Consider the following 25,688-nt stretch of genomic DNA (forward strand, 5'->3'; position numbering starts at 1 on the left):
TAGAACAAGCACTGGAGAAGCAGAAACAGGTGGATCTCTGAATTCGAGGCCAGCCTGGTATATCTAGAGAGTTCCAGGACAGCCAGGGCTGCACAGAGAAACCCTGTCTTGGAAAATAATGAAAACTGTTATCCAAGTATATTTACTTGTGTCTTATTAATCTTTGATAATCATAATAGCTACTTGTAAGCCTTTGGAAAAATTTTTAACTATCAATTAGTTATTGAGAGAAACTACCTGTTAGCCCTCAGGTCAGTGATAAATGTCTACCTAGGTTAATCCAAAGCCTCTTTTACATTCTGAAGTCAATTTATACTCTGAAAGATTTGTGAACTCCAAAAAGACCACACCAAGGAGCCAATTATGATGAACTTGAATTAGGGTCTCTTTATTCAATCTCGAGCTTGGGCCACACTACCGTCTGATACAGGAGAACGGGAGGGTGCCCAGAGCCCAGTTTCAGGCAAGAAGGGTGTATCTAGCCTGGTACACATCTGATTGTGGGGGGGGGGGGGCAGTGTCATTGTGGCTTTTAACATAATTGGCCATAAACTTAACTTCTGTTTTCTTCCCGACTGGTGGTTGTTAGGAAGTGAAGTCTTAGGGGCAGGCTTGTAACCTGGAGGTGCAGATTTGTTGGGGAATAACCTGGAAACTGGTGCTAGGTACTGGCTTGTTAGTTAACTTGAGTTCAACCTTAGGTCAGGTTCTCTAAGACGGAGTCTGAATCCAAAAGATTTGGTCTCTCAATATCAGCCTTCCTCGTCTCTTCAAAATCTTTCATGGAATCATAATTTCTGTAGAAATCTACATGCACCTTCTTTCTTGGTTCAGCTAAGCCAAGCTTATAGGAAGCCGTAACTTCCAGGGCTACAACTAGCGTGCCAGAAGACCACATGTCTGAGGTTTCAACAAAGCAAAGCTGGAAGTCATGGCAGTAAGTGTCCTCTACGCCAACGGCCTTGCCTTTGGAGATGTTAAGGTTAACGTTTCCTCAGGGCGGGGTTTATTGGTTATCTTTTCTCTTGCAAGTTGTTGAGGATTTTCCGTTTGTGCATGTGTGTTGGATAGTTTTGGTTTGTGTCCTAGAGATATTGTATTGAGTCTTGTCAACATTCTGGAGAATGTCAGTTTTGCTTGTTTGCTTGAGTCATCCTTTCTCACCAGCCTTGTGTGAGCTATGACACCACTGCCTCTTTCCTTTCCTTTCCTTTCCTTTCCTTTCCTTTCCTTTCCTTTCCTTTCCTTTCCTTTCCTTTCCTTTCCTTTCCTTCCCTTCCCTTCCCTTCCCTTCCCTTCCCTTCCCTTCCCTCCCCTCCCCTCCCCTCCCCTCCCCTCCCCTCCCCTCCCCTCCCCTCCCCTCCCCTCCCCTCCCCTCCCCTCCCCTTTCCTTTTCTTTTCTTTTCTTTTCTTTTTTTTTTGTTTTTTGTTTTTTGAGACAGGGTTTCTCTGTATAGCCCTGGCTATCCTGGAACTCACTTTGTAGACCAGGTTGGCCTCGAACTCAGAAATCCGCCTGCCTCTGCCTCCCGAGTGCTGGGATTAAAGGCGTGTGCCACCACGCCCGGCCCCTTTTCTTTTTCTTTTCTTTTCTTTTTTGAGACAGGGTTTCTCTGTATAGTCCTGGCTGTCTTGGAACTCACTTTGTAGACCAGGCTGGCCTCGAACTCAGAAATCTGTCTGCCTCTGCCTCCCGAGTGCTGGCTGATTCATTTTCAAAGGCTTTGCAGTGACATTGGATCTGGCCCAGGTGTGGGGCACCTCTGTGCCAGTCCAGGACCTGGCTGTTGGTGGTTTATGCCATGCCTTAGTTCCCAGAGCTTTTGCTAGATTGCTTCAAGTTCTCCCCATGCACAGGTTTAAGGACCCATTCCCCAGCTGCCTCTGCAGTGATTTTCTTTACACAATCTGGTATGTAAGTGCCTCATTTCCTGGTACTCTAATTATAAAATGGATCTTTTAGCTTCTTCGTGCTCTCGTAAACTTCCCTTGCCTGATTTGTCTTGGGGCCAGGGGGTAAAAACAGAGAAAAGAACACTGTGAGGGTTTTTTCACCCCCTTACTTAACTCTTTTTTTTTAATGAAGGTCAGAGGCAGCCATTGGCTCCTCTGGAACTGAAGTTATGGATGGTTGTGAGCTGCCATGTGGTGCTGGCACACCTGGAGCTTCTGCAAGAGCAGTAAGTAAAGTGGAAATTTCTGGTCATGTTATGCGATGCAGACTTACGTGGTATCTTGTTGATGCAAGACCCGTGGGAGGACACATGATGTTTGGAGTAAGTGTAAATAGGACTCAACAGTGATAGAGTGCTTGTATAACTAGCCTTGCAACAGCTTCATTGGTTCACTTCATTGATCTTCACTACATTGAGAGAGGCATAGCAGAGAACTCCTAGCCATCCTGGCCAGTTCTGTTCATTCCTGCTGACTCATGCCGATTTGGCAGAGGGCTGGCTGTTTCTGCTGGATTGTGCCACCACTGTTGATTCATGTTTGGTATTCATTACTGAACTGGACTGCTGGTATCTTGACAACAGAGATCAGAATCACCTTCAAAGAACTACTTCTAAACAGGTTCACATCGCTTTGTCCTACTTACCATCTTTTCACCTCTACCTTTGGACAGTGAGCTAGAAGGGGAGGTCAAAGCATTTGAGAACTTTTTTTTTTTTCATTAAAAGTAGGTTTTAAGGACTGGAGAGATGGCTCAGCGGTTAAGAGCACTGACTGCTCTTCCAGAGGTTCTGAGTTCAACTCCCAGCAACCACATGGTGGCTCACAACCATCTGTAATGAGACCTGACACCCTCTTCTGGTGTGTCTAAAGACAGCTACACTATATTTACATATAATAATAGATAAATCGTTGGGCCAGAGCGAGTGGGGCCGGAGTGAGTAGAGGTCTGAGTTTCAATTCCCAGTAACCACATGATGGCTCACAGCCATCTGTACAGCTACAATGTACTCATATACATTACATAAATAAATAAATAAATCTTTTAAAAAAGTAGGTTTAAAAAAATCGAAGCCTACAAGTAAGTGATCTAACCACTGAGTCATCTCTCCAGCCCCTACTTCCCTAATTCTAAGCCAGTAGCTATGTGAGGAAAACAAAAATCAAAGAGCTAACCACCATATTGTTTATTATTCAAGTTTTGACACTTCCCCCAAGTTACCTGATGCGATATACTTTCCAGTGCTCCAGCATGTATTTTATTTTATGTAAAACGAGAAGGTGCATGGTGTTCTAACTCTATGATAGTTTGGATGTATTTGGTAGACACGCCTTTTTTTTTTTTTGTTTGTTTGTTTGTTTGTTTTTCGAGACAGGGTTTCTCTGTGTAGCCCTGGCTGTCCTGGCACTCACTTTGTAGACCAGGCTGGCCTCGAACTCAGAAATCCGCCTGCCTCTGCCTCCCGAGTGCTGGGATTAAAGGCGTGCGCCACCACGCCCAGCTTAGACACGCCTTTTTTGGTGTGACCTCATTAGGCTTGGGTGTTAGTTCATTTTTGCTGCTGTAACAGAATGTCTTAGGACTAAGCAGTTTATGAATAGTGTAAGTTTATCTCCCTCAGGCCTGGAGGTGCTAGCAAAGTGTGGTGTCTGGAGAGGGACCCCTGCTTTGTAGCTAAGGCCTTCTCTATTTTCTTCCATGACAGTGGGACAAGGCTGTTCCCTGAGACCCCTCTTCAGGCATTGCTGTGGTTGGAGTGTTTGAATCCAAAATTCAGAAGTGTTTTTGTGTGACAGAAGTAGTCTCTGAAGCCTTTAAGGGATAACCAGTTCATGAGGGCTCCTCTCCTGTGAATGAGACAACAAGGCTGGAAGAGAGTTGGTTTCTCTTGTCTTTTTGCCTTCTAAGTAAGGACACATCAAGGAGACCCTCCCAGGGCCCGGAGAGATGACTCAGTGGTTAAGTGCTCCTGCTGGTTGTTCTGACTGGTCTTATGTCAGCTTGACCCACTGTGATGGTTTATATATCCTTGGACCAGGGAGTGGCACCATCTGAAGGTGTGGCCTTGTTGTAATAGGTGTGGCCTGGTTGGAATGGGTGTGTACTATGGGTGTGGGTATAAGACCCTACCCTAGTTGCCTGGAAGTCAGTCTTCCACTAGCAGCCTTTGGATGAAGACATAGAACTCTCAGCTCCTCCTGCGCCATGCCTGCCTTGCTCCCACCTTGATGACAATGGACTGAACCTTTGAACCTGTAAGCCAGCCCCAATTAAATGTTGTTTTTTTTTTTATATATAAGACTTGCCTTGGTCATGGTGTCTGTTCACAGCAGTAAAACCCTAACTAAGATAGAAGTTGGTACCGGGAGTGGGGTATTGCTGTTATAGGCCTGACCATGCTTTTATTTGAAAGAATGTGGATTTTGGGACTTTGGATTTGGAAAGCAGTGGAATGCTTTAAATGGGGCTTAATGGGTCATCCTAGTAGGAATATGGAAGACTTTGTTGCTGGGAGTAATTTGAACTGTGTTGACCTGGCCCAAGAGATTTCAAAGGAGAAGAATTTCAGAATGTGGCATAAAGACTGGTTTTGTGGTATTTTGGTGAAGAATGTGGCTAGTTTTTGCCCTTGTCTGAAAAGTTTGCCTGAGGCTAAGGTGAAGAGACTTGGATTAATTGCATTGACAAAAGAAGTTTCAAAAAAGCCCAGCAGAGACTTTGTTCTCTGGTTAAGTCTTATGAAGAGAAGTTTGAACAAGCATTGCAAGCTTAGAAAGGAAAAATATAAAATATATGGTTTGAGTATTAAAGGAGTACCAGGAAGTGAAATGGAGCAAAATCTTGTGTTCTAGGAGATAAAGATTAAGGGAGTGGGACCTTGGGGAAAGATCCTACCCAGCTAAATTAGATCCAGGTATGGTGGTACACACCTTTAATCCCATGAGACAAGCATGCTGATCTCTGCATTCAAGCTCAATCTATAGAGCAAGAACCAGAATAACCAAGCTTAGGCAGTGAAGGATTTACTATTGTACAAGGGGATCATGTTCTAGTTCCTGTAAGCAGCAGAACTTGGCAGCTTCAGCCATGTGGCTCTGGCTCTAGATTTAAGAATGGGAGGAACTACTGGGAAAATTGATGCTGGTTAGCTGGAGCTAAGGAATTAGCGGTGATTAAGAAGAGACCAGCATCATTGAGGTGAAATCTTCTGGAAATTGTTTTCTGGGAGCACAAAGAAGCTGTGTTCCAGAGATACCCAAGGTTGTACCTCATGCTGCAGCTGGACTTGGTAATGTGTAAGAGTCACTCAGGTGGTACTGCTTGTGAAGGAATGAAGGGATCATGGAGAGAAGCTGAGGCTTAGCACTGTGAGAGGCCAGGGAAGGCCATTGGAGAAGATGAAGCCTCAGCTGTAATTGATGGCCCAGGACTGAAGGGGTCATGCAAAGGATTTGAGGCTTGGCACCCTGAAGAGAGCCTATGAGAGGCTATTGGTGAAGCCTAGTTGGAGTGGAACACCCCAGTGTATTGGAGATGTCAGTACCATGAGATGATCACCAAGAACAGCAGCTGTAGTGGAGTGGATCAACCTGAGCATAGAGTGCTACAGAGGACAGAGATGGAGAAGTGATGCCAGCCCTGAGGAGGAGTCCAAAGGATCAAGTGGAATCCTAGACACTGAAACAAGAAGCTGTAACATTGAAATTGCCTTGGAGACTCAAAGATGTTAAAGATGCCAGAGCCATGGGATACATGCTGAGGAAAGCTGCTCACAAGGAGTGGAATCAGCCCAGGAGAAAGCAGTTTGTTGCAGTCAACATAGATGAAAAATGAGTGGAGATCTGAAGACTGCTTTGATATCAGCCATGGAGATGCAGAGTTTGGAGTTTGCCCAGCTGGTTTCCTGCCTTGTTTTGGGGATTACAGTTAATTAAGTTGAATGAATCTCAGAAGAGTCCTTGAACTTTGGACTTTTAACATTGTTGCGACTGCTATAGACTATGAGGACTTTGAAAGTTGGACTACATGCATTTTGCATTATGCTATGTTTAAGTATGGCCCCCATAGACTCATGTTTTTTAACAAGTCTATGGGGACCAGGGAGTGGAATGTGATGGTTTATATATCCTTGGACCAGGGAGTGGCACCATCTGAAGGTGTGGCCTTGTTGTAATAGGTGTGGCCTGGTTGGAATGGGTGTGTACTATGGGTGTGGGTATAAGACCCTACCCTAGTTGCCTGGAAGTCAGTCTTCCACTAGCAGCCTTTGGATGAAGACATAGAACTCTCAGCTCCTCCTGCGCCATGCCTGCCTTGCTCCCACCTTGATGACAATGGACTGAACCTTTGAACCTGTAAGCCAGCCCCAATTAAATGTTGTTTTTTTTTTTATATATAAGACTTGCCTTGGTCATGGTGTCTGTTCACAGCAGTAAAACCCTAACTAAGATACCCACAAACAAAAATCATCTCAAAGGAAGGAATCCTAACTGAGAAAAAGCCTCTGTAAAGCATTTCTTGGTTGATGGGAGAGGGTCCAGACCATTTCAGGTGGGATCATCTCTGGGCAGGTGGTCCTTGGTTCTGTGAAAAAGCAGACTGAGCAAGCCATATGGAGCAGGTCAGGAAGCAGCATCCCTTCACGGCCTCTGCATCAGCTCCTGCCTCCAGGTTCCTGCCCTGTTTGAATTCCTGTCCTGACTTCCTTTGATGATGAACAGCAATATGGAAGTGTGAGCCAAAAGTCCTTTCCTCCCTAACTTGCTTTTTTGGTCCTGATGTTTCATCGCAGCAATAGTAACCCCAGCGAAGACACTGTTCTTCCAGAGAACTGAAGTTCAGTTGTCAGAGTGCAGGTAGCTCACAACCACCTGTAGCTCCAGCTCTAGGGGACTTGGTATTTCTCTTTGGCCTCTGTGGGCACATGCAAACACATGGTTTACCCACACAGACACACATAAAATACACATAAATAAAGTAAATACAAATAAATCTAAAAAAAAAAAAGAGGTTTTGTTTTTGTTTTGACTCTTCTGAAATGCTGGTGCCTGAACTTAGACTTCTTATAGCCCCCCCCCACACACATATACTCACACACACACACACACACACACACACACACACACACACACACACAGGTAAACAATAAATAAAAGTAGTCTTGAAGTCATCAAGAAAGAAACCACTTAGCCAGACATGATGGCTCAAGATCTGCTCTTGAGAGACTGAGGCAGCAGGCCCATGACTTTGGGGCCAGCTTGTGCTCATGTGAAGTTTCAGGCCATCCTGAGGTTCACAGTAAAAAGTAAACAGAGACAGGCCAGGGTGAGAGTGACTGAGATGGTAAAGTGTTTGCCATGAAACCATGGGGGCCTGAGTTTGAATATTTGTCTTTATCAAAATTCCAACGGTTCCAGCCTGTTTCCCTCCCTGTTTTTTGTTTTGTTTTGTTTTGTTTTGTTTTGTTTTGTTTTGTTTTGTTTTGTTTTTTAAGTCTTTAAGTTCTTATATACATGGAAGGGGCCCCAAGGAGGCAAAACAACACTCATGAAGATGAAGTAAGAGGTCTCTCCATGCCCCAATATTAAAGTTTACTACAAAGCTACAGTAATCAAAACAATATGGCGCTAGCATAAGAACAGGCCACAAAGCAATGGAATAGAGTGGAGTATCTGGAAACAGGTCTAAACCTTTATGGGCAGTTGGTTTTTCACAAGGGTGACAAAGGCCACTCAAGGGAGAAAGAACAGTTTCTGTAACAAACTGGGGACAACTGGGCATCCACACCCAAAGCAGTGAAGTTGGACATCTGTCTTGCTCTACACAGAATTAACTGGAGCAAATCTATGAGGTAAGTGCAAAGCTAAAGCTATAAAACATCTCTATTCATGTGTTTATTTCCTTTTTTGAAAGATCTATTTATTTATTTTTATGTATATGAGTACACTGTAGCTGTACAGATGGTTGTGAGCCTTCATGTGGTTGTTGGGAATTGTATTTAGGACCTCTGCTTGCTCCAGTCAACTCCGCTCAGATCTCATTATGGGTGGTTGTGAGCCACCTTGTGGTTGCTGGGATTTGAACTTGAACCTTCGGAAGAGCAGTCAGTGCTCTTACCTGCTGAGCCATCTCAACAGCTGGTGTTTGTTTCATTAACCCATTTCTGTACTCACTTTGGTTGGTTGTCCTCTGTCATTTCTGCCCCATCCCTTGGCATTCCACTTGTGCCGTCCTTCAGTGGTTTCCACCATTTTCGCTTTCATTTCTCTATATTCTATGACCTCCCTTCCTTAGGGCATGGTTTCCCTTCATCACTGTCCCTCACAGCCTGTGCTCACCCCACGAGTGTCCATATACAGAAAACACGTGGTACTTCCTTTTGAATTTGAGTTGCTTTGCTTAATACAACAATCCCCTGTCAATGTCATGATTTCATTGTTCTTCGAAGCTGGATAAGCTTCCATTGTTTAAATGCACTGCATTTTCTTTTTAAAATGTGTGTGTGTGTGTGTGTGTGCGCGCATATGTGCATAAGTGAGCATGCATGTGTGTGCAGAGGCCAGAAGAGATGTCAGATTCCTCTGAGCTAGAGGTGCAGGCATTTGCAGGGTGTTAGGCTTGTTACAGGGGGTTCTGGGGTCTGAATTCCCATCCTCATGATTGCACGGCAAGTATTCTTAACCACTGAGCTATCTCTCTAGACTCCATGTTTGCTTTATCATTCCTCTCTTGATGGGCATTGAAGCTGGTTCCACTTCCTAACTATCATGAACAGCAATAAACATAGAGATGAAGATTTCTCTCTGCTGGGACTTAGAGTCTTCTGTGAATATGCCTGGGAAGTATTTTACTGGTGCATATGGTAAATTGTTGTTTTTAAAAGTCATGTATTGGTTTCTTTAGTGGTTGTAGCAGTTTACATATCTGCAGAGGGAATCTCTTGTGCCAATGTGTGGAAATATTCACCTGTCAATAAAATAAGCTTATGGCCAATGAGCTGAGGCAGGATTAGAAAGTGGGACATCTGGCAGAAATGAGAGATAGGATTCTGGGAAGTAGTCAGGCATGGAGGTCCACTGGGGACACTAATGGAGACAGATTCATGAAACCAAGGACCAGGTAACCAGCTATGTGGTATAGCTTAGAATAGAATAAATGGGCATTTGGGTTAGGAGCTAGCTGGGGAACAAGTCAAAGCTATTAGCCTAGACATTTATTCATATATAAGAAGTCTAGGAGTCCTTATTTCTGGAAACAAAATGGCACCGACTACACACATTGACAGTAAATAAGAGGCCCCTCTCTTTCACATTTCTGCATTCTTGTCTACAGTTTTGGTAATTTGATTTCTTGACATTAGCCATTCTGACTGGGATGACATCAAGTCTCAAAGTAGATGTCATATGAATTTCTCTAATGGCTAAGTATGTCGAACACTTAAAAATATACTTACTGGCTATTTGTGTGTCTTCTTTTGGACACTGGCAACTATACACTTTCCCTTTCAGACTGTACCCCAGAGGATCTGGTAGGTTATTCTATTATTTTAAACTATTCTGGAGATATTTTAATTTCCTTCCTGATCTCTTCAGTGATTCAGTGTTTATTCCAAAGTGTCTGTTCAGTCTTTAGGAGATGGCATAGTTTCTCTAGCAGGGGATTTCTAGTTCTATTTTATTGTGGGTTGATAGGATGCAAGGGGTTCTCTGTCTCTGTCTCTGTCTGTCTCTGTCTGTCTCTTTCTCCTTTTCCTTCCTTCCTCCCTCCCTCCCTCCCTCCCTCCCTTTCTCCCTCCCTCCCTCCCTCCCTTCCATTTGTTAAGGATTTCTTTGTGGCATATAGGATAAGTGACTTTAGAAAAGGTTTTATGAGCCACTGAGAAGAATGTGTATTCCCTGTCCATTGGATGGAATAGTCTATAGCTATCTGCTAAATCCATCTGACCTATGATATAATTGAAGTCTGGCTTTCTTTGTTGGTATTTAGCTTAGCTGACCCATCTGAAGGTGACACTGCGTGTGGACTCTCCTTGTTGCTGTGTCAGGACCCTTCTTGCTTTTCATGCCTTTTAGAATTTGCTTGAGGAATTGGGAGTCCAGGATATGGCACATAAATATTTGTAATTTTTGTATCTCCTTGATGAATAGCTTCTACCTTTGTATATGAGTTGACATTTTCTGCTTAACAGCTTTTGGCATTGTTTATTGGTTTCGTAGCTTTGATATCTTGACTATGATATTTCACAAAGAGTTTCTCCTCTGGCTATATCTGTTTGGGGTTCTATATGCCTCGTGTGTTTGCATGTCCATTTATTTTCTGGGTTTGGGAAATTTTCTGATAATTTAATGGAATAGATAGTCTATGCCATAGGTTTTATTTCAGCTCCTATCTCTAGTCTATGGATTAGTAGGTTTAGTTTCTTAGACATAGCTTAGAGTTCTTGGAAGCCTGAATCATATTCTTTTTCATTTTTCATTTTTAATTTTTTTGTCTTTTTTAGCCCTGGCTGTTCTTGACTTGCTCTAGGCTGGCCTTGAGCTCACAGAGATCCACCTGCCTCTGCCTCCAGAATGCTGGGATCAAAGGTGTGTGACACCCCGCCTGGCTAATTTTTTCTTTATTTATGTCTAGTGTATTGTTGTCTCAGTCTTGTCTACCATCCCTGGAATTTGTTTTTCTGAGCCTTAATTTATTTGCTGAATTTACTCCCCAAACTTAAGTTCCTCCTCTGAGTTATTGACCATTTCATGATTGTGGGAAGTTTCTCGTCTAGGTCCTGAATTGTTTCCTTGCTTCATTCATCTGGTTATTTGAGCTGTTTCTATGGCCACCAATACTTTTAAAACCCCGCAGTTAAGTTGCTTCATGATCTTTTTGTTGTGAACTTGTAGAAGCATCAGAATGGGATGAAAAACTAAAGCTCTTGGATGAAATAGACCACACTTTCATGACCTCACATGTGGCAGTGCAGTGTTAAACTTGAGACCAAGACCATAACACAACAGCACAAATAAACAAGCAGGTCTTATAACTACTAAGATGTTCTTTATAACACATATTTTTAAGAATGTAAGCCATGTGGTGTGTGCTGGTGTATGCTGCACTCAGGACGCAGATACAGGAGGATCATGAATTAAGGCCAGCCTGAGCTACATATTGAGGTTCTGTATCAAAAACGTGAAAGAATAATCTTCAGAATGGACAAAATATTAGCAATATCTTTAAAATTTTCTGTGTAAAGGGCTGTAGAGATGGCTCAGCAGTTAAGAGCATTGACTGCTCTTCCAGAGGTCCTGAGTTCAATTCCCAGCAATCACATGGTGGCTCACAACCATCTGTAATGGGATCAGATGCCCTCTTCTGGTGTGTCTGAGTATTCATATACATAAAATAAATAAATCTTTTTAAAAAACTGTGAACCAATAAGCCATTGTTTTAAATTTTTTTCCATTTATTTAGTGTGTGTGTATGTGTGTGCATGTGTGTGTATGTGTATGTTTATGTGTGTGTATGTGTGTATGTGTGTATAGGTATGTGTATGTGTGTGTGTGTGTGTGTGTGTATGTGTATGTTTATGTATGTGTAGGTGTATACACATGCACTCCTAAGCATGTGTGGAGGTCAGAGGATAACTTTCAGGAGTTTGTTGTCTTCTTTTCTCTTGTTGCTCCTGAGGATCATACTTAGGTCTTCAGGCTTGGTGGCAGGAACTTTGATTGATCCATCTCAGCAGCCTCGAATTTTTTTTTATATCTAATAATGGTTCAATATCAGCCAGACTGTGTAAAAATTGCGTATATTGCGTATATATCAGAAACAAAAGATCAGCAACCCAATTAAAAAAATAAGGCCCAGGAATATAACTCAGTTGGTAAAGTATTTGTTTTATATTCATGAAGCACTGGGTTGGATCCCTAGCACCATGCAAATAAACAAACATAAATAAATAAGCACTCTGGGCATGGTGGTACACGCCTTTAATCCCAGCACTCGGGAGACAGAGGCAGGCGGATTTCTGAGTTCGAGGCCAGCCTGGTCTACAGAGTGAGTTTCAGGACAGCCAGGGCTACACAGAGAAACTCTGTCTCGAAAAACCAAAAAAAAAAAAAAAAAAAGAAGGAAACACAAAGTTTTTGAATTGATGTTTCTCCAAAGAAGATAATCAATGACCACGAAGCATATAAACCATCAAACATCACTGAAGATATGCGTATTCAAGTCATGAAGTACCATTTTATCTTCACAAGGATGGCTATACTAAAAAGACAGATGGTGTGAGGGTTTGAATAAGTAATATGTCCCACAGACTCAGACATTTGAACATTGGTCCCCAGTTGGTGGAGCTGTTTTAGCAAGGCTTAGGAGGTGTGGCCTTGCTGGAGTAAGTATGTCACTGGAGGAGGGCTTCGGGAGTTTAAAGACATACGTATTTTGGATTTGTTCTCTGCTTCCTGCTTGCAATTCAAGATGTGAGCCCTCAACTTCCTACAGCTAAGCCTTCACTCCAGCATCATGCCTTCTAACCCTCTGCAACTGTAAGTCTGAGGAAACTCTTTCTTCTTTAAGCTGCCTTAGTCATGGTAAGTTTTATCCCAGCAATAGAAAAGTAACTGATGCAGGCAGTAAAGTATATTGGTAATGATGTGTTCTTATACACTTCTGGTAGGAATAGGGAGGCATTTCGAAAAACAGTCTGGCTCTTCTTCAAAATGTTAGCAGAGAGACTGGTCTATAAAACCCAGCAATCCCATATCCAGGTATATATCCCAGACGAAAGAAAGTGTATCTTCATACAAAATATTTTTCATGAATATCCCTAGCTCTTTAATCACAATACCTACAAAGTAGGGACAGTCCAAATGTCCAATAATTTCACTCAATAGACAAATGAATGTGGTAGATCCATTCAGTGGAATATACTTCGGTCATGAAAAGGAACAAAGTGTTGATACATGGCACAACACGGATGAAACCTGAAAGTAAGCAAAGGAAACGAGATACAAAGCCAGTGATGAAATGTCCAGAACAGGCTAATCCACTGAAGCAAAGACAGGTTAGTGGCTGCCAGGACTTTAGGAGAACAGAAAGGATAATGGCTGTTGGTGGACACAAGGTATCTTTGGGGAGTGATGGAAATGTTCTGGAGCTAGTGATGGAGCCACAGAAAGCCGTTCACACACTAAACCCCACTGAGTTGAACCTTTGCTGTTGTTGTTTTTTTAAGACAGGATTTCTCTTTGTGGCCCTGGCTGTCCTGGAACTCACACTGTAGACTAGGCTGGCCTCAAACTCAGAGATATGCTTGCTTCTGCTTCCCAAATGCTGGGATTAAAGACATGTAATGCCACTGCCTGACTGAATTGTACACTTTAAAGTTGTGAGTAAAGGGGCTGGAGAGATGGCTTAGCCGCTAAGGGAACTGGCTGCTCTTCCAGAGGGCCTGAATTTGATTCCCAGAGTCCACATGGCAGCTGACAACTGTTTTAACTCCAGTTCCAGGGAATCTGAAGCCTCTGTTGGCACTGGGCGTACATAGTGCACAGACATATATGCAGGTAAAACACCCATCTACAAAAGGTAAGTAAATAGACAAGACACTTACAAACTTAGTAGTTAAAAAGATAAAATAATGAATGTATGTTGAACCTGGTGATGTAGGTCTGGCTATTTGAGACTGACTATTGTCTTAGCTATTTGAGAAGCTGAGACAAAAAGATAATAAGTTCAAAGTGAACCTGGACTGTAGAGTGAGTTCAAGGAAAGTGAGAGCCTTCAAAATTGAAAGTAAGAGGAAAGATGGGACTCCCCTGCATGCTAGAGCACTAGTCTAGCATGTGTGAGACCCTGGATACAACCCCCAAAATTTGCTAAGTGAATTATATCTTGAGAGTGAATGGAGCCAATTTATGAGTAATTCGCTCTGGCTGTGAGAAGAGTTTGTAAGTTGAGATGAAGGAGTACTGGTGAGAAAGGCTTTGGGGTTCAGTCTGTAGAGGGGGTGACTTAGTGTCTTAGGACCCTGATGACTTTACTGAGTACAGTGACTGAGAAGGTGGACACCTCAGCACTGTCCATGGTGCTGACCCCAGGGTTTGTGTTCTTGTCAAGTTCCTCTAGGATTGGCTTCCCCTAGGGGATCTTCTGTTGGTCCTGTGAGCTGTCATCCTGAAGCCCTGGCCCCAAGGCAGTCTCTCCATGATTGCCTGCCTCTGATGTAAGAGCTCACCGACTTTTTAATAACTCCCATTGCTCCTCTGCCCTCAGCAGCCTGAGCCCATCTTCACTCCAAGAATTAAGACTAACTTTCGTCCCCAGAGGAATTGTCCTTCTTAAGGATGATCCTCTAGGTTCTGGCCTGAGGGACGGACAGAAGAACAGAGCTGTAGGAAAAGGATGGATAGAAGATGAAGGCTCAGAGTCTCCTTGGCCATTTGGGCTGGAGGTATGTGGTGGCTTCCTGTGGCTGAGTCATGGCTGAGGGACTCCAGATAAAACCCATTGTGAGACCAGCACAGGGCAGAGGGAAGGTATGGCGAAGTCACTGGTCAAGAATCCTGGAGGAAGGCGATTTGGAGAATAGTTTTATCTAGAGCTAAGTCTTTGCCTATACTGGTTTATGTTGGGGAAAATTTAGTATAGAGGGTGGGAGGGAAGGCAAAATATAGACAGAGTTTTCTCCCCCAGTGCCCACATCCATACAGCGACTTCTTCCCACACCCAGAAAAAAGGCAACTCTGTCACTTCCCACCCTCTAATATTCCCTTTTTAATCTTCTCTGGTCCCACCTTCCTCCTCCTGCCTCTCTGCTCTCCTACTCACCCCAGATTTTCATTCCTTCTCCATGGCCACTCTTCTGCTTTTAATTCAGTGTCTGCTCGACCTGTTACTGCTCAAGGGTGGTCACATGCTAGGTTCATCCCTGTGTGGTGAGCTCACTTCTCCTCTCTCAGTGTCATGTAGACTGACTTCCTAAGGGCAATGCCCAACGAAGGACACAACCGAGTAACAACAGAAAGTGCTTTCCCCATGTGTATCCATGTCTCTCCCCATCTGCAGCTCCCCCCCCCACCGCAGCCCGCTCTCTTGCTCCTACAGGTGGAGGAAGCATTGCAAAGACTCTTAGGGAGTTGTGGGAGAAACATCGACCTTGCAAAGGCAATGCTTGTGCTCTCTCAAACACCCATGTGTTAGGAACGAGGATCCTTGCTTTCCTTTCCAGGCCCCTTCATCCAGAGCTATTTCCCCATTCTTCAGCTTCCAGGGCTTTGACCAGTTCAATACCTGAGCCACCACAGAGTAAGCATTCTCTCTGTGAGAGGCTGCGAGCACTGGGCACCATGCGCTAGCTGGCATATTGGCCTCACATTGAGATTATAATACATGAGGTGACAGAGGCATCCTCATGGAAAAATACTGACACAGGACACTCTTCTAGAAGACCTGAAGACTCCTAAACCTTCAGAAAATGGTGTGATTCAGGAGGCTGAGTAGGATTAGACAGCATCTACATGGGGCACTGTCACCTGAGGGACCTTGGAGGGGGCCAGTTCTGTTGACACTGAGGCGTCTCAGAGGAAAACAAGGGAGAAAAGAATGGTAGATCTGGGTGCAGATTCTGAGGCCAATTAAGATCTGGCTCTGCTAGTCATTCTCAGTGTGACCTGAGGCAGATAGAGATAATTCATCGTATTTCCTATACATTATTAGCACTGAGTAAGGGAGTGCTTCTGAAATATTTACCATAGTGCCTAACACACAGGAAATGCCCTATAAATAAATACTGATGAGTATTACCATAAAAATAAATGACTGTGATTACTACTAAGGTGGCAGATTATTCTAGAGAGATGGGCACTCTCTAGAATAGATGTGAGAACATGCCTGGAATTCTGTCTAAATGTCAGCTCTTTCTTGCAGACAATAAACAGCCTTGGAATTCTTCGGAAGACATTTTGAATTAGATGGGGAAGGTATCTCTTGAGAACTTGACTGCAGACTATGCATTACAGTGTGAATTTAAATGGAGCACAATCTGGAGGCAGGAACCCTCCCGGGAGCCAAGCACAGTAAGTCAGGTGGGAGGAATAACTGGTCAGTGATTTCAAAGGAAGAGCTATTCTGCTCTAAAGAGAGTATGTGCAGAATCCATATGCGCCTGGCTGGGTGAGGGGCTAGGAGATGAGAGAGGAGAGCCAGAGATGAATTTGGGTTGAAGACAAGGAGTGAGCGTGAGCACAGACCGATAAGGACAGGTGAGGCCTCATGGAACAGGGCTGCTAGGAGAAAGGTTGAGGCTGGCTGCGGCCAGTAAGGTTACTCTGGGAAGTGTGCATGTGAGAACCTGGCTGCTTCTGCAATGGGGACTTTTGTTCTTTATTCTCAGAGCTGTGTATTTGTGTGTGTGTGTTTAACACACACACACACACACACTTCTCTCCTTCTCTCTCCCTTCTTCCCGCTGCTGTCCTGTTGATGTTCTGAGGTTTCCCATCTCTGCACTCAGGCCGTCTTTCCTCAGGACAGGACTGAGCTGACAGGGCTGGTGTTCAGCAATGCCAAGAAGCCTTAGGCTCTGTCCCTGCCTCCCTTTGTTCTTTTATTGTGACATATATATTTCAATATATATATATTTGCTAAGTGGAAATCTCATGACCATTTCTAAACTATGAGAAATGAGAAAAAATTAGTGAAGGAGAAGAAATATATAGCTATGAAATCAGTTCCTTCAACTGGATATAAACACTAGCCACCATTGTTAGCATTTTGATCTTATAACATTTTAACAAAGTGTCAGCCAAACATGGTAGCCTCTGCTTGCAATCCCAGCACTCAGGAGTGAGGGAGATCATCCCAAGTCTAAGGCTAGCCCGATTTACATCCAGGCCAGGGCTTCAGAGTGAGATCATGTTTCAAAAATCACTTCAAATGCTAAAATGTTTTGTAATTACTTCTTTAAGATAATACCAATACACAATAATATAAAGTCTTATACAACCAAAATTCATTTTAGAACATGAATTTATCACTCCTAAAACTTTATCACATGGAGATATCATGTTTTATTTTAGCAATGTGTTTTACACGGTTATTTACACTGCTTATGGTTTAATCAAATTATAAGTATTCTGTAGGGGATGTACATTCTTAAATACACATTTTTAGAATTAGCTTTTATTGTTCTGATAAACACCTAGGAGAGAATCTAACAAATGTACGGATGTAGTTTATATTTTGAGCTATGGTTGGACCACAGTGATTTCTGTTTCTCTAAACTCTCACAGTGTTGAGGAGTCCAAGTCTTAAAACATATCCTGTCAATGCGATAACCCAAGAAATGAACTTCTCTTATTATATTTTCATTTCTTGGGTGGTTGATAGATTATAGGTAAATCTTAACTATTTTCCCATAGGTGATAAGAAGTCCTGAATATCTTTTAAAAGACTGAAGTTGAATCTCTCAGTAGCATCCACTGGTGTCAGGACTCAGCGTTTGCCACAGGTGGTGTCATCGTGGTTGGTTCTCAGGAACAGAAAGGAATCCGTTTATGCTAACAGGTAATTGCTGCAAGTGTTGCTGGTACTTGGGAGTGGGGTGAGGAATGACAGTACGCACTTTCATTTGTGAATAATTGATTTTGTGGATATGGTACATTGTAAATAAATCTTATACATTACATCTAGGAGCACTGCATCTTAGCTGTCTACCATCTTACCTAGGAGATACAATTTCATCACCTGTTACTTCATTTTTCAAACCTTTTAATCATGACTTATGCATAGTTTATTTAAAGTAAAAAATTCCAAGTAATAGAGACATAAATATCAAAGGTGGACTACCTCTGTGGTCTTTCAAATTAATACAAATGTGCGTGTGGTGTGCACATGTGTGTAGGCTCACACACGTGTGCATGTGTGTGGAGGCCAGAGGTTGACATCAGGCATCTTTCTCCATCACTCTGGGTCCTGGGGCTCTAAAGTCTGGTCCTTGTACTGGCAGCACAAGCAGCTTGTCCACCAAATCACTTCTCTGGAGCCCTCATCTTATTTCTTTAAAGTTTATTTTATTTTTACCTTTCTATGTGTGGTGGTGGTGGTGGTGGTGTTTCACGATGTATCTGTGTAGGGTGCATGGTACGTGTGGTCAGAGGACAACTTTGTGGAGTTAGTTCTCTCAGAAGTTTATATAGGTTTCTGGGATCAATCTTAGGTCATCAGGTTTTTCACAAGTTTGTTGCCCACTGAGTGATCCTACCAACTTTTACCTCCTTCTTTTCTTCCTCCTCCCTTCCTCCTCCTCCTCCCCCTCTCCCTTCCCTTCTCCTCTTTTCCTTCTCTCCTCTTCCTCCTCCACCTTTTTCTCTTGGTTTTTGAGACAGAGTTTCTCAGCATAGCTCCTGGAACTCAGAGATCCTCCTGCCTTCAGGGAGCATCGCTTCAGTGGTCCTGTGCTGAGAGTTGTGAAAGCCACAGGGTGAGCAGACTGAACCATCCTGACCATTGCTTTTACACAAACGCTTGACGATAAAGAATGTCACATGATGATTCACATGACAATATTTAGGGGATTGTTATGCCCCATAGATGTAGATAATTTTAGAGGGAACTCTGATATTTTCTACCAGTCCCCATTCTCCATACTTTAATTTTACTTGTAATTATGTGTATATTTGTGTGTAGGTTTTTTATGTGTATGTATGAGTGCAGTGCCTACAGAGGCCTGAAAATCCCCTGGAGCTGGAGTTACAGGCTGTTGTGAGCCACTCAGTATGAGGTCTGGGAACTGAACTTGGATTCTTTGTGAGAGCAAGAAGAACTTTAAACTGCTGAGTCATCTCTTCAGACCCCATACTTAAAATTTTTAAATGTCACAAAGATTGCCTAGCATGATGTGTCGATAGAACATTTGCATAAATTTTAAATACACAGTATGAGAGTATCTCAGGAAGATTTGTATTTGGCCTGAGCTTTTCTAAGTTGCTCAACATCAAACACACACACACACACACACACACACACACACACACACACACACACCATCAGAGAAGCACAGAAGTAGAAAAAATAAGCCGTGTGAATCATCCCAGCTCACAATTCCAAGATCATCTGCCCGCCTCTTTCTCCACTTACATCTGATTATGTGCACCCCAGTTTCTTTACTGTGTTGGGGTTTGTTGTCAGTTTTGGGTTTTGGGTTTCTAAGGCAGAGTTTCTCTGTGTAGTCCTGGCTGTGCAGGACTGTCTCCCTCTGCAGACCAGGCTGGCCTTGAACTCACAGAGATCTGCCTGCCTCTGCCCCCCAAGTGCTGGGATTAGAGGAGTGTGCCACCACCACCAGGTTCACAATTTCTTATAGTAAACACCTCGTTCTCTTCAAACCCTGTACATCTTCCCCCTCCAAACTCCTGCCACAGGGTGTCTGTTTACCTCAAGTCATTACTCTCCTCATCCTCTCATGATCTATGCACATACATGAATGGGCCCGTGGTTCCAGGTGTGCAATGACATGCTTATTTTCTTACTAATTGCCTCAAGCATATTTGTGAAAGCTGTATTTTGCAAGGTCATATCCTAGATGCTGGAGGTAGGAAAAAGAGTTAGAAATAAACCCTTGTCCAAAGACATTGTGGTCCAGGGGAATAGGGAGCTTGCAGCTATAAATGCCTATGATACGACGCCAGATGTGGTCAGGGAGCTAAGCCAGCAGGGGCTGGCAATGTCTTTATCTTCCTTGCAAGCTCCGTCAAGCCATACCTTGGAATAGCTTTGACCAATTCAATCCTGATCCTGCAAAGTAAAAAACAAAACAGAAAAACAAAACCAAACAAATGAACAAAACCCAAACCAATCAACCAACCAAACACCCCCCCCCCCAAAAAAAACCCCAAAAAACCCGATTGACTGTTCACAATGTTTTACATTGTGTTATCTCTCTAGGCACACGGGAGGGTCCCCATGGAACCCCAGAACATCACATGGGTGTCAGAGTTTATTCTCTTAGGTTTCTCACAGACTCAAGAACTCCAGAAACTCCTGTTTGTGGTGTTTCTGTGTGTCTACATCACCACTGTGGTGGGAAATATCCTTATCATGATTACTGTGACTTTTGACCCCAGGCTGGACATGCCTATGTATTTTCTTCTTCGAAACCTGGCCGTCATAGATCTCAGCTATTCTACAGTCACCTCCCCCAAGATGCTGGTGGACTTCTTTCACAAGACCAAGACCATCTCATACCAGGGCTGCATGGCACAGATCTTCTTCTTCCATCTCCTGGGAGGTGGGACTGTCTTCTTCCTCTCCGTGATGGCCTATGACCGATACATAGCCATCTCCCGGCCCCTGCACTATGTCACCATCATGAACACCAGGCTGTGCGTGGGGCTGGTAGTGGCTTCCTGGGTAGGAGGCTTTGCCCATTCCATTGTCCAGTTGTCTCTGATGCTTCCACTGCCCTTCTGTGGCCCCAATGTCCTGGATAACTTCTACTGTGATGTCCCCCAAGTGCTAAGACTTGCCTGCACGGACACCTCCCTCCTGGAGTTCCTCATGATCTCCAACAGTGGGATGCTGGTTCTCATCTGGTTTCTCCTCCTTCTCATCTCTTACACTGTCATCCTGGTGATGCTGAGGTCACACTCAGGGCAGGCGAGGAGGAAGGCGGCGTCCACCTGCACCACCCACATCATCGTGGTGTCTATGATCTTCATCCCCTGCATCTATATCTACTCCAGGCCCTTCACCCCCTTTCCCTTGGACAAGGCCGTGTCCATCAGCTACACAGTCTTGACCCCCATGCTCAACCCCATGATCTACACACTCAGGAACCAGGAGATGCAGGCAGCCATGAAGAGGTTGGCGGAGCACTTGGTACTTACTAAAAGAAATGAGCTTTAAACAGATTGCCTTTCAATGACAGAGCTCTCTGGACTTGTGCCACCCTGGGAAAAAATGCAGGGTTAAGTCCTTATGCATGATAACCAGGGCTGGGGAGAAAGTTCAGCTGGTGTTTTCCTTGAGAATATCACGGCCTGAATTCAATCTGCAGAACTCACATGCGTAACCCCAGGCATAGCAATGCTTGCTTAGAATCCAAAGCTCAAGAACTGGAGAGAAGGGAACCCTGGGGAGCACTGGCCAGCCAGCCCCAGGGATGTAAGGGCAAGCGAAATACACTGTCTAAAATAAACCTGTTGTGAACCCACCCAAGAGCTATCTGGATTTGCAAATGAAAGACATGCATGCAGATGCACAGGCACACGCGCGTGCGTGCGCATACACACACACACACGCACACACACCAGTTCATTTTATTATGCCTTGACCAGCTTAATGGTTGAGTACTTCTAATCCTTCCTGCAGCTAGAGTTAACATCCTTTAAGATCAATAGTACATTTCTGCTACCTCAAACCCAGTTGGAGGAAGTGGCCACTAGAGTCACTTATCTGAATTCTTACATGGCTGATCCATCCTACACCCATCTCGTGATTCTGCCTCCTTCCCCTCTCCTGGTTCCTCACGGGAGCAAATCTCCAAGTCCTGCCTCAGTCTACCTGCCCATCTACTGGCTGTTGGATCTTTATTGATTGATTAAAAACCAATTGGGGATAAGGACCTTCGGTGTTTGGACATATAGATTCTTGATTTGGGGGGCCAGATTAATTCAAAGCATTAGAATCAATTCCCAACAAAAAAACCTTATAGATCTGACCAACAATTTCTGAGCTTGCCCTCTGGACTCCACATGAACTAACTCTCTCTCTCTCTCTCTCCCTCTCATACACACACACACACACACACACACACACACACACACACACAAACAAATCAGATTACAGTAATATATCTTTATGAGCTATTCCTGGTTGAGGCACTGTTAGATAATTCTATATTTTATATTAAAATAAGATAAGAAAGCTCAGAATATGTTTAATTTTACAAAGTGGAAGCAATGGAATGATAGAACTTGGTTTCACTGACTGCAAGGTCAGAGGCACAGGTGTGACCTCCAACTGGAGCAAGAGCTTTTAGCAGCCTGGAGACACAGACACCTCAGAAAATCTCCCAGTGCTTTTAGCTGCATCTGACAGACACAAACGTTTCTATTTTTTCCTAAGACTCTGGCACCTGGATGTTGTTATGACTTCACTGTATATTTGTTTACTATGGGATATACAACATTTTGCAAAACTCTCAGTATAAGTTGATTGTGAGTTAGCACACAATGCGAGAGCTGTTCCTCACTTCTGTCCAACATCATCCCCACCAAGACCTGAACATTACAGGCTCCTCTTAGATTCTCTGCACCATGATGGCTGCCCTGAGTCTGTTTTGTCTGTATTTCTTCCTCCCTGTATCTCCCCATATTCGCAGCCACAGTTTAGAAATGAGAGGAGGAGGTCATGAGAGGCATGTGGCCTGCTCCATCTCACACAGGTTCTCCCTTCACACGAACGTCTTACATCTCCTGGTTCCATTCACATCCTCCAGATCTTCTCCAGGCACAGCATCTGTGGTCTTCCAGTTGTTTTTTTTACCCCAACCTCAGCATCCTGGGCAAACCTTCTGTCTTCACTGTTGTATGACAACATCCCCCTCTTAAAATGTGGCATTTACTGTATGACCCTTCTGCACTGGTGTGAGTGTGTGTGTGTATGTGAATTATTCAGAAAACATAGGCTACTGCCTCTGAATTCTGCACCAACAACTTCTGTAATTGATATCAGTGAGATGCCTTTGTCTGCCAGCAGCTGACCAAGCCAATGAGAGCAGCTCAAGTAAGGAGTTAAGCTCTGTCTCAGATAGAAGACCCAGGACAAGAGACACTTTCCTGTTGGTTAATTCTGCACATCAAAAAATGTCATGGCTCAGTGTTGTCTTCTTGGTGATGCCGTACTTTCCTCTCATGAAGATGTGGCTGCCAGAGCTCCGAATGTCACAGCTTCACATTTGAGCCCTTTAGTGAGACAAAAGAAAAGGGAAACACATGCAAGTTATTTTTCCTTTGTGCATATGTGTGTGCACATATGTGTGCATGTGTGTGTGCATGTGTGTGTGCATGTATGTTTGCATGTATGTTTTCATGTATGTTTGCATGTATGTGTTTGGGGGAAGAAAATTCCTTAGAACTACCTCAGTAGAATTCTCCTAGGATCCAGTTGGCCAGCTTTGTGGTCACCTTAGTCTGTACAGAAAAGGACAGGATAATGTCCAGCCTTTCTTCCAGGTCAAACAACAGTGTCCGTATATGGTACCCACTGACAACAGGAAGAGACACAATTGTCTTGAGTAAGAAATCCTGATGATAGCTGGGCAGTGGTGGCACACACCTTTAATCTCAGCACTTAGGAGGCAGAGGCAGGTGGATTTCTGAGTTTGAGGCCAGCCTGGTCTACAAGAGTGAGTTCCAGGACAGCCAAGTCTATACAGAGAAACCCTGTCTCAAAAAACAAAAACAAAAACAAAACAAAACAAAACAAAACAAAACAAAACAAAAAAAGAAATCCTGATGATGAGAAGAAAACTCTACCATGAACAGGGGTCAACCCATTCATATGCTTGGTGAAGCCAACAGGTAGCATGGCAAGCTAAGAGGACAGGTCAGCTTCTGAGAACTCATACAGGCTAAAGGGGGTGGTGTCTCTGTCTTAAGTCATCACCCTGCTACTACAGATCTTCTATATCAAAAAACATCAGAAAGACATCATATCACCACCACCACCACCACCACCATCACCGCCACCATCATCAGGATATCATGTTCTGGAAGGACATGGAACTCTCTGTGAACCTAATAGTGACTTTACACTTCTATTCTCCTGCCTCTACCTTTGGAGTGCTTGGATTATAGACGTAGACTGCCATGCTTGGTTTATAAGGTGTGAGGAATTAAACTCAGGACTTCATGCCAGGTAGGCAAGCACTCTACAAATTGAGCTACATCATGAACCCTTAAGAACTTCAGTTAGAGACACTGAAAAGCCCCAGAAGAACAGTCTCCAGTGTATCATACCAAATTATCATTCTGGAAGTTTCTGATAAAATGCCTGATCTGACGGGCTGTGGCAACCTCCACATGTCAAGCCCTGATCACACAGAACTTCCAGCAAGCATCTGAGTGATTCGATTTGAAACACCAATGTTTGACCACCAGGAAGATTAAGAAAACTTACCCCAATAAAAGACAGGTACAAAAGTAAGACAAAAGTAGGGATCTGGGAGGAAAAGAAGTATGGTGTGGTGGCTCAGGCCTTTATTTTAGTACTCGGCAGGCTGAGCCAGGCTGATCTCACTGAGTTTCGGGGCCAGCTTGGTCTACTTGGTAAGCGTTAGGACAGGCAGGACCACTTAAAGAGACTCTGCCATTTAGAGAGACTCTGTCGCAAGTGAAACAAAAAACAAAAACAAACAAAAAAACAAAACAGAAAGCTAACCAAAAATAATCAAACAAAACAAAACAAAATAAAACAAAATGATCAGCAATTAAAGGAAATAAAATACTACACTTTAAAATGTTCTTAATTGAACTTTTTATTTTGAAATGATTGTATTTGCCTCTGTAAGGTATAATAAAGAGCTCTCTACTATAAATTTCACACTATTTCTTCCCATGGGAACTGCTACAGACTGAGTATTTGTTGACCCCACAAAGTCATGTGTTGAAACCAAGCCAAAATCTGTCGTTTTGTATGTTGTGGAGTCTCTGCTAGGTGTCTAGGTTACTTCATATTAGGCATGTAGCCCAGGATTCTACAGGAGTCCCTTGAGAGCTAGTCACTGCCATGTGAGGACACAGGGAAAAGCCAATTGTCTGGAAGCCATGAGGCTGACCTTCTAAGGCCTCTAATCTTGCCCTCAGACTTTTCTCACCAGGAGAACAATGAGAAATACATTTATATTCCATACTCAGGTCCAGCCTATGGGGCACTGTTGCAGGAGGTCAGCCAGACTAAGGCATCTTGGGAACGTCTCATGTAATCTTAGTAGGTCCGTACTGCTGCAGTCCAGTCTGGGCAGGATACTAAACTATATTTATTATAATTAATAGTCACAATTTCATAATGGGGATTGGGATGCTACTTTAGAAATGTTCAATCAGAAATTGAGGAAAACTTCTTAGAAATTAAAAATATGGTTTGTAAAATGCTATATTTTCCTTAGATGCTCAGAGAAGTATCTTCCATTCCTTAAGATTTCCTCAAAAAATTTACTCCTATTCTTCCCACTGAAAGGTGTGATCCTACCCCAACCCACTGCCTGCCTGAGGATTGCCTGTCCCAAACACTCTCCTCCTTCCCCCAGATAAGGACATAAGGACTCTCAAATCTTGGCATGCCCCCTATACACCTATTCCTGGAGACTACAAGTCCCGTACACCTCTGCAGGTAGCAATGCCCAATCCTGCCACAACCTTCCCTAAACTCTGTCACCAAGGGACCAACTGCAGAAGTTGGTGAGCTGTCCACAAGATCAGCATTGAGAAGTTTCTAATTCTACAGAAAGTCTAACCTTGGGCTCTGAAGCTTCGCCTAGTCCTAGCTGAGCTAAGACCTTCTGATACCCTGTTCATATGTCAACACTGAGTTGATAAAGAAAAGAACCCCAAGAATCATGCTGCTGTCCTGAAACCTGACGACAAACAGATCCAAACACCCACTCAACAGAGGTGAGATAAGACATCCAGGCCATGAAACACAACCAGTGACCTATCTTTAGATGACTTGGTTCATTGCAAAG

The 25,688-nt window shown here is 43.6% G+C and overlaps 1 protein-coding gene across 4 annotated transcripts; it reads left to right on the top strand.

The window, feature by feature from the left end:
• The first annotated feature begins 715 nt into the window (after positions 1 to 715).
• On the top strand, positions 716 to 21,248 carry LOC110305869 (olfactory receptor 4D1). 4 transcript variants are annotated; one of them, XM_085829242.1, is made up of 9 exons: positions 716 to 937; positions 2,087 to 2,180; positions 13,448 to 13,531; positions 14,063 to 14,168; positions 14,270 to 14,396; positions 15,872 to 16,020; positions 17,365 to 17,509; positions 18,331 to 18,425; positions 20,068 to 21,248. In XM_085829242.1, the coding sequence occupies exon 9, from the start codon at positions 20,075 to 20,077 to the stop codon at positions 20,846 to 20,848; it is 774 nt and encodes a 257-aa protein (XP_085685368.1). In that variant the 5' UTR covers positions 716 to 937; positions 2,087 to 2,180; positions 13,448 to 13,531; positions 14,063 to 14,168; positions 14,270 to 14,396; positions 15,872 to 16,020; positions 17,365 to 17,509; positions 18,331 to 18,425; positions 20,068 to 20,074; the 3' UTR covers positions 20,849 to 21,248. The 4 variants fall into 4 exon arrangements, with proteins under 4 accessions (XP_085685368.1, XP_085685369.1, XP_085685370.1 ...); XM_085829243.1 differs by having other exon boundaries at positions 14,063 to 14,396; XM_085829244.1 differs by lacking the exons at positions 716 to 937; positions 2,087 to 2,180; positions 13,448 to 13,531 and having other exon boundaries at positions 13,967 to 14,168.
• Positions 21,249 to 25,688: the final 4,440 nt, after the last annotated feature.

The sequence above is a fragment of the Mus caroli genome, unplaced genomic scaffold (assembly GCF_978045245.1).
Source record: "Mus caroli unplaced genomic scaffold, Mus_caroli_1 scaffold_13, whole genome shotgun sequence".
Lineage (NCBI taxonomy): Eukaryota > Metazoa > Chordata > Mammalia > Rodentia > Muridae > Mus > Mus caroli.